The 15,816-nt window shown below is 42.0% G+C and overlaps 1 protein-coding gene across 12 annotated transcripts in view; it reads left to right on the forward strand.

Moving 5' to 3' along the window:
• The window catches only part of LOC105464406 (trinucleotide repeat containing adaptor 6B), a 298,465-nt gene that overhangs the window by 156,740 nt on the left and 125,909 nt on the right, over positions 1-15,816 (forward strand). Inside the window, exons 1-2 of one of the 12 annotated variants that reach the window (XM_071080623.1) lie at positions 5,068-9,503; positions 9,682-9,708. The exons of 10 other annotated variants lie outside the window; for them this stretch is intronic. Coding sequence is in view for 1 of the 2 variants with exons in the window: in XM_011712275.3 (XP_011710577.1) it covers positions 9,397-9,503 (107 nt within the window). In the remaining variant the exon portion in view is untranslated. Of the gene's footprint in view, positions 1-5,066; positions 9,504-9,681; positions 9,709-15,816 lie in introns of those variants that run through there. One more of the 12 variants, XM_011712275.3, reaches the window with a different exon arrangement.

The raw sequence follows: 15,816 nt of genomic DNA on the forward strand, positions 1-15,816 counted from the left end.
GGCTTAGAAAGGTACTGTGGGATAACCAGGGGGTGAGGTCTTTGGAGAATGCCGGTGAATATGCATGACAGTGCGGGTTAGGTTAAGAATAAAAGAACCAGGGGCAGGCAAATGGTCTGAAGAAAAGGAAAAGAAGAAAGAGTCTGGATTGGAGGAGGTGGGAATTTACATCTTGGAAGGGCTGAAGATAGCACTTCCTGTGGCGAACCCCGGGCACTGTGTCCTGTGTACTTTACCTGTGCTAACTCATTTCATCTTCATGAAGCGCCTGTGAGCTGGTGTGGAGAGACTGTGTTGCCCGAGGCTACACAGGTACGAAGTGACCCGGATGGCCTCGGCTGCTGAGCTTCTGTGCTTGGGCATTATGGTATTCTGCCCTAGGAAGAAATCAGACAAAATACTTCTTCCAGACCAGGTAGCTTTGCAGTAGCTTCCTGGGCCAGCTTTCCTTCCAGAAGAAATATTTGGCGTGGTGTGGAAGGGGGCTGTGAACTGTCTCCTCCCTTTTAGAATAAATATCTGTATTTCAGGTAGCAGTGTCCTTGATACAGAACTGTTAGTTTTCCCCACCTGCTTTGCACGTGCTTGAATGTCCTTTAATAGGAACAAAGAATGCCTAACATCTCACAATTGGGGAAGGCTTTAAATGCAGTCAGCCTGTGAAGAATTCTCTGAGCTGCAGCAACTTCTTTGTTTACTTGTCCTCCCCCCACCAATAGAGAAGAAAAGCCAGAGTGGCTGGCCCCTCCACCAGCTTGGGGAAGGGGAGACTTTTAGGGACTATGGTCCCTAGAGGGAGAGGAACTGGTGTTTCCTGCTGCAGAACACTGGTGTGTCTGCAGTGGTTTGGGGAGGACGCCTGAGTCCTGTGACCTATCCCTCAGGGTCTAGGCCCTTTGTAAACCCAGGGGAGACCTGCTTTAAACTTCGCTGGGAGCCCTCCTTTAAACTTTGCTTGGAGGCCATTTGGAAGCACAGAGGCTTTGCAAATGACACATGCAGACAGCTTTATCCTTCTGTGTGAAGGAAGAATTATTTGCAGAGACAACAATGTATATTCATGGTACCTTTTTTGTTTGCATTTTTTAAATGTCTGGCTTTGCTCTTGAGGCAGTTTGGAAGGAGTGCCACTATATTTTCTTGGATGTAAACAAATTATCATGGTTTTAAAAGAACACACCAAAACCACATCATCTTACATGTCAAGGAAGTTTAGATGTTTCAGATATTGAAAATATAGAGCAAATAGATCATCTGGCATTATTTACTGAGAATTCTTAGATTCATTCCTGATCCTAGTGTTTTCTTTCAAGGCCACGAGTTTGAAATGTCTAACCTGCTGGAACCTTTCCAGCTCTGCTTGATTCACTGTTAGGGACTAGCTTTTTTGCCTTTGTCGTCGTCTTCTTTTTTTTTTTTTTTTTTTTAAATTCATTAGAGACCGGGCTTTGCTCCGTCACCCAGGCTGGAGTGCAGTGGCACGATCTTAGCTCACTGCAGCCTTAGACTCGACCCAAACAATCCTCCTGGGTTAGCCTCCGAAGTAGTTAGGACTACAGGTGCACACCACCACACCTGGCTAAATTTTTTTGTAGAGACAGGGCCTTGATATGTTGCCCAGGCTGGTCTCAAGCTCCTGATCTCAGGCAATCCTCCTGCCTTTGCCTCCCAATGTGCTGGGATTACAGGCATGAGCCACCATCCTCAGCCTTTTTTTTTTTTTTTCTTTTTAATACACTGCTAGGTTAGCCCATAGTGCATCATATTATTAACACTTTTGACTTTAAAAAATTGCTTACCTCTAATGGATTTCTTTTTCTTTTTTTGAGACAAGGTCTCAGTCTGTTGGAGTGCAGTGTCACAATCTCAGCCTCAACCTACCGGGCTCAAGCAGTCCTTCCATCTCAGCAAGGGACCAGAGTAACTGGGGCTACAGTTTCCACCACCATGCCTGGCTAGCATTTTTGTAGAGGTGGGGCTTTCTAATGGATTTTTAATGTGATCTTCTTCTGTCACATGTTAAATCCTAATAGTTACTGGTACTTAACAGAGCTAGAGGTAAAAACCAGATAACCCACCACTGAATAAATGAGTGCCTCAGTGGTCCAGGACCCTCAAACTGGGCCTCGTTGGGAGTCTCTAGGACTTGTTGGCACCTTTATTTGGAAGTCAGGGTAGAAAAAACAGCTTATTTATTCTTCCTTTCCTTTCCCCTAGAATATTTCTATTCTCCTGAGGCAGGGATGAGTTGGTTGCTCGTTTTTAGATTATGGAACTCTTGCCGGTGTATTTTTCTGGTTTCCCTTTGTTTGGGTCAGAGGCCATGATAGGGCAGATGCGGTTCAGGCTGGCAGTTATGACCTGTGCTCTGCAGTAGCTTCTCTCTGAGGTTCTGTGTAGCCAAATTTTAAAACACTGCTCTGAGTCATGCTGAGATTTTCCATGAGGCTCTGGTGGGGAAGGGACACGAACTGATTCATTAAGTGCCTATTATGCTGCACACACACTTCCATTACCTCATTTAGTCCTCCCGACAACCTGATGTGGAGGATTGTTTTATCTTCATAAGAAAAAAGGAGTGCTGACAGCTCAGTGACCAGGCTGCGGCCATGTACACAAGGAGGTGGAAGAACTGGGTGCTATAACTCCACCAAAATTTTCTTCTCTTCCCAAGCTGCCTTAAACAGTGCAGAATGATTTGCTAATTGATTGGTTGAAACCCTGTTTTATAAAGTGGAGTGTGTTAAAATACGGATGCAGATGACGGGAACTGCTTGCTGGCTTTATGGTATCCTCAGCACTGCATTCACGATAAACAACAGGAGAATGAGACTGTGTTGATGATGTGCAGAATAGGAGGTCTTCGGGAGCAGCCCTGGCTGGCTGCTGAAAGGCGTTTTTCTTTTTTTTTTTTTCTTTCTTTTTTTTTTTTTTTTTTGAGACAGAGTCTCACACTGTTGCCCTTGGCTGGAGTGCAGCACGTGGCTCGATCTTGGTTCACTGCAACCTCAACCTCCCAGGTTCAAGCGATTCTCCTGCTTCAGCCTCCCAAGTAGCTAGGATTACAGGCACCTGCCACCATGCCCAGGCTAATTTTTTTTTATTTTTAGTAGAGACGGGGTTTCACTATGTTGGCGAGGCTGGTCTCAAACTCCTGACCTCATGATCTGCCCCGCTCAGCATCCCAAAATGCTGAGATTACAGGCGTGAGCCACCGCGCCCGGCCGAAAGGCATTTTTCTTTTTCTTTTTTGAGACAAGGTCTTATTCTGTTGCCCAGGTTGGAGTGCAGTGGTGCGATTCATAGCTCACTGCAGCCTGGACCTTCTGGGCTCAAGCGATCCTCCTGTCTTAGCCACCCAAGTAATTGGGACTACAGGCATGAGCCACCACGCCTGGCTAATTAAAAAAACTTTTAGCAGAGATAGGGTCTCCCTATGCTGCTCACGCTGTTCTTGAACTCCTGGGCTCAAGTGATTCTCCCACCTCTGCCTCCCAAAGCGCTAGGATTACAGGCATGAGCCACCATGCCTGGCCCATTTTTTCTTTTTAAGCAACATGACAGATTAACTAAAAAAGAAAAACCACTGGTTAAAAAGTTTATTTCAGGTGATTAATTGAAAAAACAAATTGATTAATAAAGGCATTTTTAAAGGATCTAAACTGTATTGGGTTTAAGTTGTAATTCTTAAAGTGTAATCAGAAGGCCTATTAAAGCTATAACTAAGAAAATAGAAGTCATTTGTAATTAGACAATAATTAAAGGCAAGTACATGCCCAGTGATTTTAAAGTGCTTGAAAACAATTAGTTTTCTTAAGTAGGTTAAATATCTGGGTTACAAGCTTGTTTACACTATTAATTTACTTAGCAAACCTGTTCTTCATAGATGATGCAAAGTTGAACTTTAGTTTGGCTCTCTGAATTATTACAAGTTCTAACTTAACTGATATCCTTTAAAAAATACATTTTTACATTAATTCTTTTTAATTTTAAAAGTATTCTTCTTTTCTGTTTTCCTTCCTGAACAATTCAGTCCTAGAGGCTATTAAGTGGGATGAGCAAGGTGTTGGCCCGGCCCAGGGGTATCAGAGCCTGAGTAGGATGAGAAGGTCTTTACCTAGGAGGGAGGGTCTGGTGTGCTGTGTCAGAGCCCAGGAGAGGTGAGAAGGGCATCCATTGCTTCTGGGATGCCCTTCCTGTATTGATTGGTTGAATATAGGAGGATTGATGAAATAAGTATGTTCAGGATAGTGGCTCCCAGCAGCTCTCACGGTTGAAGAATGTTACAAATATTGGAAAGGAGACAGCTAGAATTAACCTGGTGATGCTAGATTGGAATCAGAAGTATTTGGTGTGAATGCATGGATTTTAATAAGGACCTATAAAAATAGCAATAAAATCTTTGCAAAAGGCATGCATGCATGTGTATTTATATACATATGTGTGTGCACATACATACACACATCTGTTTCCTAGTTCTGTTCATAGTAGAGGAGGAGGGTGCCTGGGAACAGCAATATTCCAATAGCAATGAGTGTATCAGGTTTACAGATCTTGGCTTCTATATACCATTTTCCACTAAAAGGAACCCCAGCTGCTTGGAGAAATGGCTGATTATAGGATTGGAGCAGGAACGTTTAACATGAGCCTGGAACATCTTGGGTTAGAAAGCAAAGAAGTCTTCAAAGAGTGATGAAAACATGCCAGAAGGACCCAGAGTCAGTTTGAAGGGGTTCCAGACTTAGGCCAAATCTGAGTTAATTTCAGAATTTAAGAAGTGATAGTCATGGAGAGGCCAGGCGCGGTGGCTCAAGCCTGTAATCCCAGCACTTTGGGAGGCCGAGACGGGTGGATCACGAGGTCAGGAGATCGAGACCATCCTGGCTAACCCAGTGAAACCCCGTCTCTACTAAAAAATACAAAAAACTAGCCGGGCGAGGTGGCGGGCACCTGTAGTCCCAGCTACTCGGGAGGCTGAGGCAGGAGAATGGCATGAACCCGGGAGGCGGAGCTTGCAGTGAGCCGAGATCGCGCCACTGCACTCCAGCCTGGGCCACAGAGCCAGACTCCGTCTCAAAAAAAAAAAAAAAAAAAAAAAAAAAAAGAAGTGATAGTCATGGATTAGAACCTGTTTAATAAAAAAGAAAGCTTAAGCATTTTCACACAGCTTCACCTACTTTGTAAGAAAACCTATGTACATACTCATAAATAAATTCAGCATTTGAAGAATGGGTTCTTTAAATTGCAAAGTACTTCTTCAAAAATACTTACTGATTACAAAGGAAAAAAAGAGCAACTTTCTAATGGAGAGGCCTGGCAGATGCTACCTTACTTATTGATTACAAAGGAGAAAAAGAGCAACTTTCCAGTGGAGAGGCCTGGCAGACGCCACCTTAACCAGGTAATCCCAGCAGTGGGACAAATTGAAATCATGCCACCTGCTAGGATGCAAAGAGAACACACCATTCCCTCTGCAGTGTTCCTGCCAAGGCACATGACCTGAATCTAATTGTGAGGAAATGATAGACAAACCTGGTTTGAGTGACATTCTACAAAATAACTGGCCTGTGATCTTCAAAAATTTCATGGTCATGCAAGTCAAAGCAAGACCAAAGAACGATTCCAAACTGGAGGAGACTAGAGAGACATGTAAATGCAACATGTGATTCTGATCTGGATCTTTTTACTATAAAGGCCATTGCTGGGACAAGCGACGAAGCTTGCGTGGGGCTTGAGGATTTAATGATAGAAATGTATCAGCGTTAATGTTCTGATTTTGATGGTTGTATTATGGTTATGTAGGACTGTGGTTTGGTTTTTGTTGTTGTTGTTTTTGTTTTGAGACAGAGTCTGGTTCTGTCACCCAGGCTGGAGTGGTGCAGTGGCGTGATCTCGGCTCACTGCAACCTCCGCCTTCCGGGTTCAAGCAATTCTCATGATGCCTCAGCCTCCCGACTAGCTGGGATTACAGGCGTGTGCCACCATACCTGACTAATTTTTGTATTTTTAGTAGAGATTGGGTTTCACCATGTTGGCCAGGCTGATCTTGAACTCCTGACTTCAAGTGATCCCCCCGACTCAGCCTCTCAAAGTGCTGGGTTTATAGGCGTGAGCCACAATGCCTGGCCTAGTGGTTTGGTTTGGTTTTTGGGAAAACACATACTGAAGTATTCAGGGTGATGGGGCCTGAAGTTGGCAACTTCCCCTCAGTGGTTCTGGGGAGAGAGAGTTCTTTGTACTATTCTTGCAAATTTCCCTAAGTTTGAGATTGTTTCAAAATTTTAAAATAATTTAAAAAGTATTTTTTTGTTGTTGTTTGTTTTTTTTTGAGACAGAGTTTCACTCTTGTTGCCCAAGCTGAAGTGCAATGGCATATTCTCGGCTCACTGCAACCTCTGCCTGCTGGGTTCAAGTGATTCTCCTGCCTCAGCCTCCCGAGTAGCTGGGATTACAGGCGTGCGCCCCCATGCCCAGCTAATTTTTTGTATTTTTAGTAGAGATGGCGTTTCATATGTTAGCCAGACTGGTCTCGAACTCCTGACCTCAGGTGATCTGCCCACCTCGGCCTCCCAAAGTGCTGGGATTACAGGCGTGAGCCACCGCGCCCAGCCAAAAAGTAATATTCTTGCCTAAAATTTAAATCATGAGAAGTACATAAAATTAAGTGTTCCCTATTTCTTATTTTAGCCTCCTCTTTTAAGCATTTTATTTATGTATGTATGAATATATATGTAATATATGTTGTAGGTCATATTGAGTATTTATGATATGCTAGGCACAGGCACACTGTATTCCTGGGAATTACAATGGTCATCAGTCAAAAAGAACAGTCCCCCTACCCCTGCCATGAGAGCTGCATGACCTTGTGTTATTTGGAGAAGCCATCATTTCTTTAAGTTCTCTCTCATGAGAAGCAGTGGAATGTGGTGGTGGTAGGAGCTCAATCTCTATATTTGTATCCCAGCCCTGCCAGCAACTGTGCTGAAATCTTACTCAACCTCACTGTGCCTCCACCTCCTTATCTGCAGGCTGGAGATGTGTCTCCTCACTCTTTAACAGAGCTGTTGTGAGCAGGACACGTGGTGATACACGTAGGGTGCTACACTTGTGGGTGGCACATGGCAAGCACCTGGTAAATGGTAGCTCCCACTGAGGGACGTTTAGGTTATCGTTCGCACTTTTATAAATCTAAAAATTGCCTTGTATACATTTTTGCACACTTACACTTAAGAATCTTTAAAAAAAAAACTTGGCTACCTTTCTGTTGTGAAGTTTTGCTTTTAGTGGCTTTGTTAGTTTGTTAGAGTGCTGTGAAAAACTAGATGGAGAATAGGGAACATGTGTCTGAAAGTCTGTGCCATATAGGGCTGGAACTTGAGCAGTATGAGATAGGAAATGCTGGCTTACTTTCAGATTTTTCTCTACTCAAGGGTTGGCCTACTAACATTGTTGTTTTTATGTGATGATTGGCGCGTTTTCTTTTTCTTTCTTTTTTTTTTGGGGGGGGGGACAGGGTCTCACTCTGTTACCCAGGCTGTAGTGCAGTGGCATGATCATGTCTCACTGCAGCCTCGACCTCCTGGGCTTGAGTGATCTTCCCACTTCAGCCTCCTGAGTAGCTGGGACTAAGGCGTACACTACTACGCCTGGCTAATTTTTTATTTTTTGTAGGGACGGGGTCTTGCTATGTTGCCCAGGCTGGTCTCCAACTCCTGGACTCAAGCGATCCTGCCGCCTCGGCCTCCTGAGTAGCTGGAATCAGAAGTGTGAGCCACCACACCCAGCCTCCATTTTCAAATACAGGTTGAGAATCCCAAATCTGAAAATCCAAAATGCTGTAGAATCCAAAATGCTCCAAAATCTGAAACTTTTTGAGCACCAGCACGATACTGAAAGTGCTTATTGGAGTATTTCGGATTTCAGATTTTCAGATTCAGGATCCTCAACCAGTAAGTTGCATGCAGCTATTTCAGAATCCGACAAAATTTGAAACACTTCTGTTCCCAAGCATTTCAATAAGGAATACTCAATTTGTGATACCATTTTAGAATAGTTAGGCAAGCTTTGCTCAGGTTTGAAAGGGTCATGTAATGTTAATCACTAGGAAATACTTTTGTCTCAGGTAGTGTAAGCCAAGAAAATACCGTTTTGAGAACTTTACCTGATGAGTTTTGAATGTCAGAAAAAGGAATAATATTAATTCCTACTTCCTCAAGTTGAGTTAAAGTCATTTGATTTGATGTTTTCTTTCTGTATACCCTGCTTGAAAAACCAGAATAGACTTTTAAAACCTCTAAATGTGTATGTTTTTGTTTTTGTTTTTGTTTGACTTTGGCAGACCTATTTTGCAAATGACCAAGTTTCTATTATGAGTTTTTAACAAGAATGTTGCCACTTGTTACTTTTCACATTTGAAATAATCAAATAACTTATTTTTAGGGTATTATAATTGCAAATAGATTGTGGTTTTCTGCAGTTAGTGGAGGAATGTAAATAAACCATTGCTGTTGTAACTATATATAAACGCATGTAGGACAGGAGATGTGCTTGAAAACTGTGAAGCAAAAAGGAGTCCATCTTTCAAAAAGAGACAGCCCATTTCTTTAAGATGAATCTGATGTATGTGTTGCCTCAAGATAACGAATGACTTGTTTCTCGGTTTTGAAATACGTAGCCCACAGTGTTGGATAAACACCTTCATAACTTCATGAAGACTACAGTATTTCTTCCATGGCACCGGCCATAGGGATCCCTAGTCCTTGAAGGTGTATCAGAGGAGTCCATGTGTCAAGTGCCTGCTGGAAGAGGGCCAGGACTGGACTGCATGGAGGGGATAACTGCAGGTGGAAGGAGCTCTGCTCTTGGCTGTCCACTCAGAGCCTGCACTATTGGGTATCTCCAGAGTTACAGCTTGTCCGCATTGCTTTCATCCGTCTTATCTCTACACTTTTTGTCTTTTCTTGCTAGCCCTTTCCTTCTTGCCCAGGTTTTCACTAACATTTGATCTAACACACTTGAATTTAGTGAGGAGGACTTCAGGCCTATTGTCTTAGACTATGGTAAGGCCAAGTTCTGTGTTGAATGGGCTCCAGCCTTGCAGGTTCCATTAGCTCACTAGCAGGTTTCAGAAAATGCTGACCACTGATCATCAGCCTGTCTTGCTGAGTATAGTAGAGAGAAGTAGTTGTTGGTGATCACGTGTTGGTGAACAAACTTAACTGATAGCTCAAAACAAAACCTATTTTTGGTTCTAAGCTATGGATGGTTCCCAGCCAGGTGTCAGGACACTCTGTTGCATCACAAAGACCTAATATGTCACAGCATGCCAGGCTTCCCCCAGGTCTAGGGTCTGGCCCACCCCCTTAATGGATTCCCACCAGGGTTGCTTCTGGCTCTATGACCCACTTTCCTCTTTCCATCAGTTCATGTCCCGCCATTTGCCCTACCGTAACAGAAGTCACCTTCATGAGAGTACTCCTTGCGTCTGCTTTAATCTCTTCCAGGTATATCGTAAAAATGCAAAAATGTGCAAGTCTGTAGTAAAATAGAATTGGAAAAACAGCCTAAAAAACTCTTTGATTACTTTGATAGATACCACTTATGGTAATTCTTTAGTTGTAATAAGTTCTGTATTTAAGATGAAATTTTGAGACCCAGTGTTTTTTTTCTTATACGCCTTAGGTTCAGTCATCAGAACAGACTCATGTGGTGAGGCCTTCTGCTTCTGCCAATTTTGTTTTGTTTTGTTTTCATTTCCCGCCACATGGCAGGTGCTGCTGAGAAGTACCTTCAGGAACCACTGAATATTCTAGCCCCATCTTTCTAAGGGTTTGGTGATCTGTAATACTAAAAGGGTTCGGGCTGTTAGTCACAGAGTGGGAGGAGGGTGTCCAGCATCGGCGTGGGTCTCTAGTTTTTCTTTTATTGCACCTTATGATGTGTCTGTTTTGCTTTTTCTTTCCTTCTTCAGTTTTCCTTCTCTCCATCTCCCCACCCAAATAGCATCACCTTCCTCAGCCCTCTACTTTTTATCCCTGTTCGCTTCTTAATAAATGAAAGAGAATCAAAAAGAGACAGCAAAGAGAAAGGAGAAACATCTTATAATGCAGAGTTTTCAGCAAAATACTTAACTCTGTGCCTTTATATGCCACTACATATCTTTAATTTTTAGAGGATATGAATATTTTGTCTTTTGTATTTCATAAGCCATCTGTACTGTGTTCAGACTCTGGGTTCTTTGTTGTTAATTATGGGAGAAGGAGGTATAGGGCAGGAACTTTTTACATACTTGTGAATTTTGGTCAGTCCTGTGAAATATAAGCCTCTGGCATTTATTCACGGACCATTAGGATAAACCACGCATGTAGGTTCAATTTTTTTTTTTTTTTTTTTTTTGCCGTTGTTGGGATGCTGTGGCCAGTAGCCAGGGCCAGTCATTCCAGATTCATCCCCTGCCACTCTGGTCCCCAGGGACTAGCAGAGTTCAGACAGGGTACATTTTCCTGGCTATGGACCTGCCCTTCTGCTTCCTCTGTCCCACTGCATTCCAAAAATGCTAACAAGTGACTAGCGAGTGTAAATTTTACGTGTTGCAAAGCGGTTGTGGAACTTGGGTTTCAGTGTTTGCACCACTATTTGTAAGCAGGATGTTATCTCTAAATGATACATGTGTAACCGACCCAGGGGGGCTGCCTGGCCTCCTTGATGCTCTTCTGTGAGAGTAATTGACTCTGGTAGTGACAGAGCTGCCTGCGGCTATTAAGAAGCTCTGCTGTACTTATGCCACCTGCTATTGTTCTCTCTCTGCTTCTGCTGCTGCTTTTTCTATTTTTAATAAGTTGCCAATTACTTGGTTTTTATAGGGATACCAACAGTTCACTGAAATGGGCATAGGAAAAATGTAGTTGATTTCTAACCTTCAATTTCATTTATCCAGTGAAATTAATGACATTAAAAACTTTCCTCAGTTATTCCGAAAGTACAGGTACATTTTTATTTTACTGAACATCATTGTTCAGTTTTTCCATTTTGAAGACAGTATACAGCTATGTAGCTAAGAGCAGTTTGCCCAACATATGTTAATTTTCACAATGATAATCTCAGGTGCGTTCCACAGATGTGATCTAATAAATTGATCAACTGTTCCTGACCACTACTGAGCCATACTGGAGTGTGCTGAGTTCCTGCCTCATAGTGGAAATTGTCAGGATCTTTTGTCTGTTGTGTTCACTGATTACCTCAAGCACTTAGTAGAAGTCAAAAAATATTTGTAGCATTGTAGTAAGCAAACAAATGCAATTAAGTAGATGGTGTTCACAGATTATCTGTTAACATAAGGTGAGACCAAAGTTTTGTGCACCAGTATTGAAAAGGGATTACTTGGTATTGGCTAAGGTCAAAAGATTACTGATATTCTAGATATGCTGATTCTGTGGCTTATAGATTAAGAAAGAATTTAGATATATTAGTGTAATTACTGAAAATCACTAGAATGGTCAGCTGATGGTTTGTCCATAGAAACACTAATCATCATCAACCTAGAAGCTTTAGAATCTAGGTGAAGTCCATTACTGAATCTTGAAAATGAGTCATTAATCTGAAAATTGACAGTTAAGCATTGAGCATTTTTAAGAAAGTAATTGAAAAAAATATCTGGAAACTACCACTACCTAACGGTAATACTAGTTTTGTGACATTCTTGGTTTACTATATTATCTAATTACTTTAAAAATGTAATTGAAAGTGTTGGAGCATTTATCATCTAGAAAGCATTTTATTCTAAATTAATCAAAAAAGTTTTGAATCCAAAAGTATAGTCAGTTTCAATTCTATTTTGATTTGCAGAACCCACCAAGTGAATTTAGGCAGCCAGAAGGGATTTTGATTATTGGGAAAGTCTTTTTGGGTTCTGAGGTTAAGGTGGATTTTATTCTTCTCATCTGTCATGACGAAGGGGTGATACACGCAGTCGTAGTGGCTAACATGGTGAAACCCCGTCTCTACTAAAAAATACAAAAAACTAGCTGGGCGAGGTGGCAGGTGCCTGTAGTCCCAGCTACTCGGGAGGCTGAGGCAGGAGAATGGCGTAAACCCAGGAGGCCGAGCTTGCAGTGAGCCAAGGTGGCGCCACTGCACTCCAAGCTGGGTGACAGAGTGAGACTCCGTCTCAAAAAAAAAAAAAAAAAAAAGAAAGAAAGAACGCAGTGGAGCCACATGCTGGCTTCCGTTTCCAGAGCTACCTCCTGGGCCTTTACCTCCTTAAGCCTCAGTTTTCTCAATTGTACAGTGAACTTCATAGAATTTACTTCAGGAAAGTGAGGTTTACACATTTAGGGCAATGTCTAACACATAATGAGCACAGAAATATGTTTGTTTTTTAATTTTTAATGTTTTGTTTTTTTGAGCATGGAAATATAAATATAGTTATTAAAATACCTGATTTCTGTATGGGGTGCTCACTCAAGAACGTACTGGTGTAAGTATATGATTAGGTCCTGTTTCTAAACATCAGCAAAGTTTTGTCTTTTATATTTAAATGATTCCCTGTTATAAGAATACAATTTTTAAGGGTATACCAATATAGTACCAAGAGAAAATACTAGAAATGTGGGACTAGACCTAACAAGACCTTCATGGGAGAAAATGTAAAATTATATCAGAAGACATTAAAGTAAAACCTAAATAGAGCTTTGTCATATTCATGGTTAAGAAGGCTCAATTATTTTTTAAAAAGTCAATTCTTGTTGAATTGGTATATAAATTCAAGGTAATTCCCATAAAAACCCCATGCTTTTTTTTCTGAAACTTGATAGGCTGGTTTTAAAATTTACGTGGAAAAGAGGAACAGGAACAACAAGTAGGAGGATTTAACCTGCGAGATCCCTTACTGTAAAGCTGTAGTAACGAAGGGCAGTGTGGTGTCGATGCAGGGGCTGAGGTGGGTCAGCGTGTAAGTGGGAAGCCCAGACAAGTCCACCATGCGTACATGGACTCTTGCTCTGTGGTGGAACTGGCCTGACAGTCAGTAGGGAGAGGCGACAGTTGACACTGCAGTTTACTGGGGGAAATAATGGACTTTTTGACAAGTGCTCTGGGATACTTGATATGGATTGCGTTAGTCTCTTAAGCTGCCATAACAAAATACCACAAACTGAATGGCTTAACACATCAGACGTTTATTCTCTCACAGTTCTGGAGGCTAAAAGTCCAAAATTATTCTACCTCTGAAGGCTCTAGGAAGAATTGCTCCCCATCTCTTCCTAGCCTCTGGTTGCTGGCAGTCCTTCACGTTCGTGCCTTAGAGCTGCACCACTTCAGTTTCTGCCTCTGTCTTCACATGAATGTCTTTCCCTTGTAAGGATCAAGTCATACACCACATACAAAAATAAATACCAAATGGATTCGGATAAATATGAAAAAAATTATTTCTAGAAATAAATATAGAAGAATATTTATGACCTTGGAGCAGGGATGATTAAACAGGATAACATGGCCGGGCACTGTGGCTCACGCCTGTCGTTCCAGCACTTTGGGAGGCTGAGGTAGGAGGACGGCCTGAGCTCAGAAGTTCATGGGTGGTATAGCAAGACCTTACCTCTACTGTTGTCACACCACTGCATCCCAGCCTGGGCAATGGAGTGAGACCCCATCTCAAAAATATATATATATAAAAAATAAAATACACATAACAAGAATGAAAAAGTTGATACATGTTCATTATATCATAAGAATTTAAAGTCACAAATTGGCCGGGCGCGGTGGCTCAAGCCTGTAATCCCAGCACTTTGGGAGGCCGAGACAGGCGGATCACGAGGTCAGGAGATCAAGACCATCCTGGCTAACCCGGTGAAACCCCGTCTCTACTAAAAAATACAAAAAACTAGCCGGGCAAGGTGGCGAGCGCCTGTAGTCCCAGCTACTCGGGAGGCTGAGGCAGGAGAATGGCGTAAACCCGGGAGGCGGAGCTTGCAGTGAGCTGAGATCCGGCCACTGCACTCCAGCCTGGGCGACAGAGCGAGACTCCATCTCAAAAAAAAAAAAAAAAAAAAGGTCACCAAATGACACTATGGCCATAGTGAGAGAGAAGCTAGGAGAATATATTTTCAGCACATGTAATCAACCTAGGATTTATATCCAAAATACAGTACAGAACTCCTACTAATCAATAAGAAAAAGACCTAGTAGAAGAAAAAAAATGCACAAAAGAAACAGATTTCACAGTAGAGAAAATCCAAATAGCTAATAAATATGGAGGGGGAAATACAACTTAATAAGTAATCAAGGAAATGCTAGTTAAACAACAATGAGGTCCCATTTTATACTCATCAAATTGGCAAAAATCAAAAGAATTAAGAAAATACCGGCCAGGTGCAGTGGCTCACACCTGTAATCCCAGCACTTTGGGAGGCTGAGGTGGGTAGATCACGAGGTCAGGAGATCGAGACCTTCCTGGCTAACACTTGAAACCCCATCTCTACTAAAAAAATACAAAACATTAGTTGGGCGTGGTGGTGGGCACCTGTAGTCTCAGCTACTTGGGAGGCTGAGGCAGGAGAATGGCGGGATCCCAGGAGGCAGAGCTTGCAGTGAGCTGAGATGCACCCTTGCACTCCAGCCTGGGCGATAGAGCGAGACTCCATCTCAAAAAAAAAGAGAAAATACCAAGTTTTGGTGTGGATATGGAATAGTAGGAGCTTTTACTCTTCTGGTGGGAGTGTAAATTGTTGTAACCACTTTGGAAAACAGTGTAGCAATGTCTAGTAAAGTTGGAAAACATGAACACTGTATGAGCCAGCAGTTTCAGTTGTGGGCTGGTAACCTACCCCACAGAAGAACTGTATGCACGTACAGGAGGCATGCCCTAAGATGTCTGCAGCAATGTGACTTGTCGTGGCAAAAATGGGAAACCTTAATGCCCATCAGTAGGCAAATGGATAAATACAGCGTGGCACTCTTTACATTTACATGAATATTAGGGACATAGCATTGTGTGAGAAAAACAAATTGCAGAAGAATAAAGTAATAAAATTCCACTTAGGAAATTCAGAAATACATAAACTGAAATGTTGTTTAGGTTACCAAGCATGGTGCGGTCAATCAAGGGAGTACTAAGCATTTGGTTAAGGGGGAAGTTAATGCTTGTGGAGTAGGAAAAGGTGGGATTATACAGGCGGCTTCTGAGTACTTGAAAGGTTCTATTCCTTAAGCTGAGTGGGGGGGTCTATAAAAGTTTTTTCACATGTATTAAATATGTAATAAAAATTTTTCTCCAGAAGTTTTATTATTTTTTAAGAGTGGAAAAATAACAGAAATGTCATCTCCATCCAAAAAGTAATTCAGGCACTGAGCACTTATTTTTAAATGCGTTTTGAATTCTTTGCCAATGAGAGATGCCTGAAACATGGAAAGGAAGGACCTAGTGATCCTTGTTTGTCCCATGACTTTGGCATTGAGAGGCTTCTGCCGCTATAGAGCTATAGACGTGACAGTGTATCTCAAGAGCAGGCTAAAGGAGGTTTTAGTGGCACGTGAAAGCATAGTCACATTTTTATCAGAGCAACAATATGCCTATCCCCTGTTCATTTTATTATTATTTTGGCAACTAAGTAATTGAGCCAGATGGAAAATGTTTCCCACATTGGGTTCTCTTTCAGCTTTCATGCAAGTCAGCCATTTAATTTTACTGTTCCTGTTCTCCTAATGATAAGACTTCAAATTGTGAATAATTGGCTAAGCGACTCCAATTTATTCTCTAGAACAGAAACTTCTAAAGATAGCTTATACCTACCCCTTTCTACCAGTATCCATTTAGTTAAT

The sequence above is a fragment of the Macaca nemestrina genome, chromosome 15 (assembly GCF_043159975.1).
Source record: "Macaca nemestrina isolate mMacNem1 chromosome 15, mMacNem.hap1, whole genome shotgun sequence".
Lineage (NCBI taxonomy): Eukaryota > Metazoa > Chordata > Mammalia > Primates > Cercopithecidae > Macaca > Macaca nemestrina.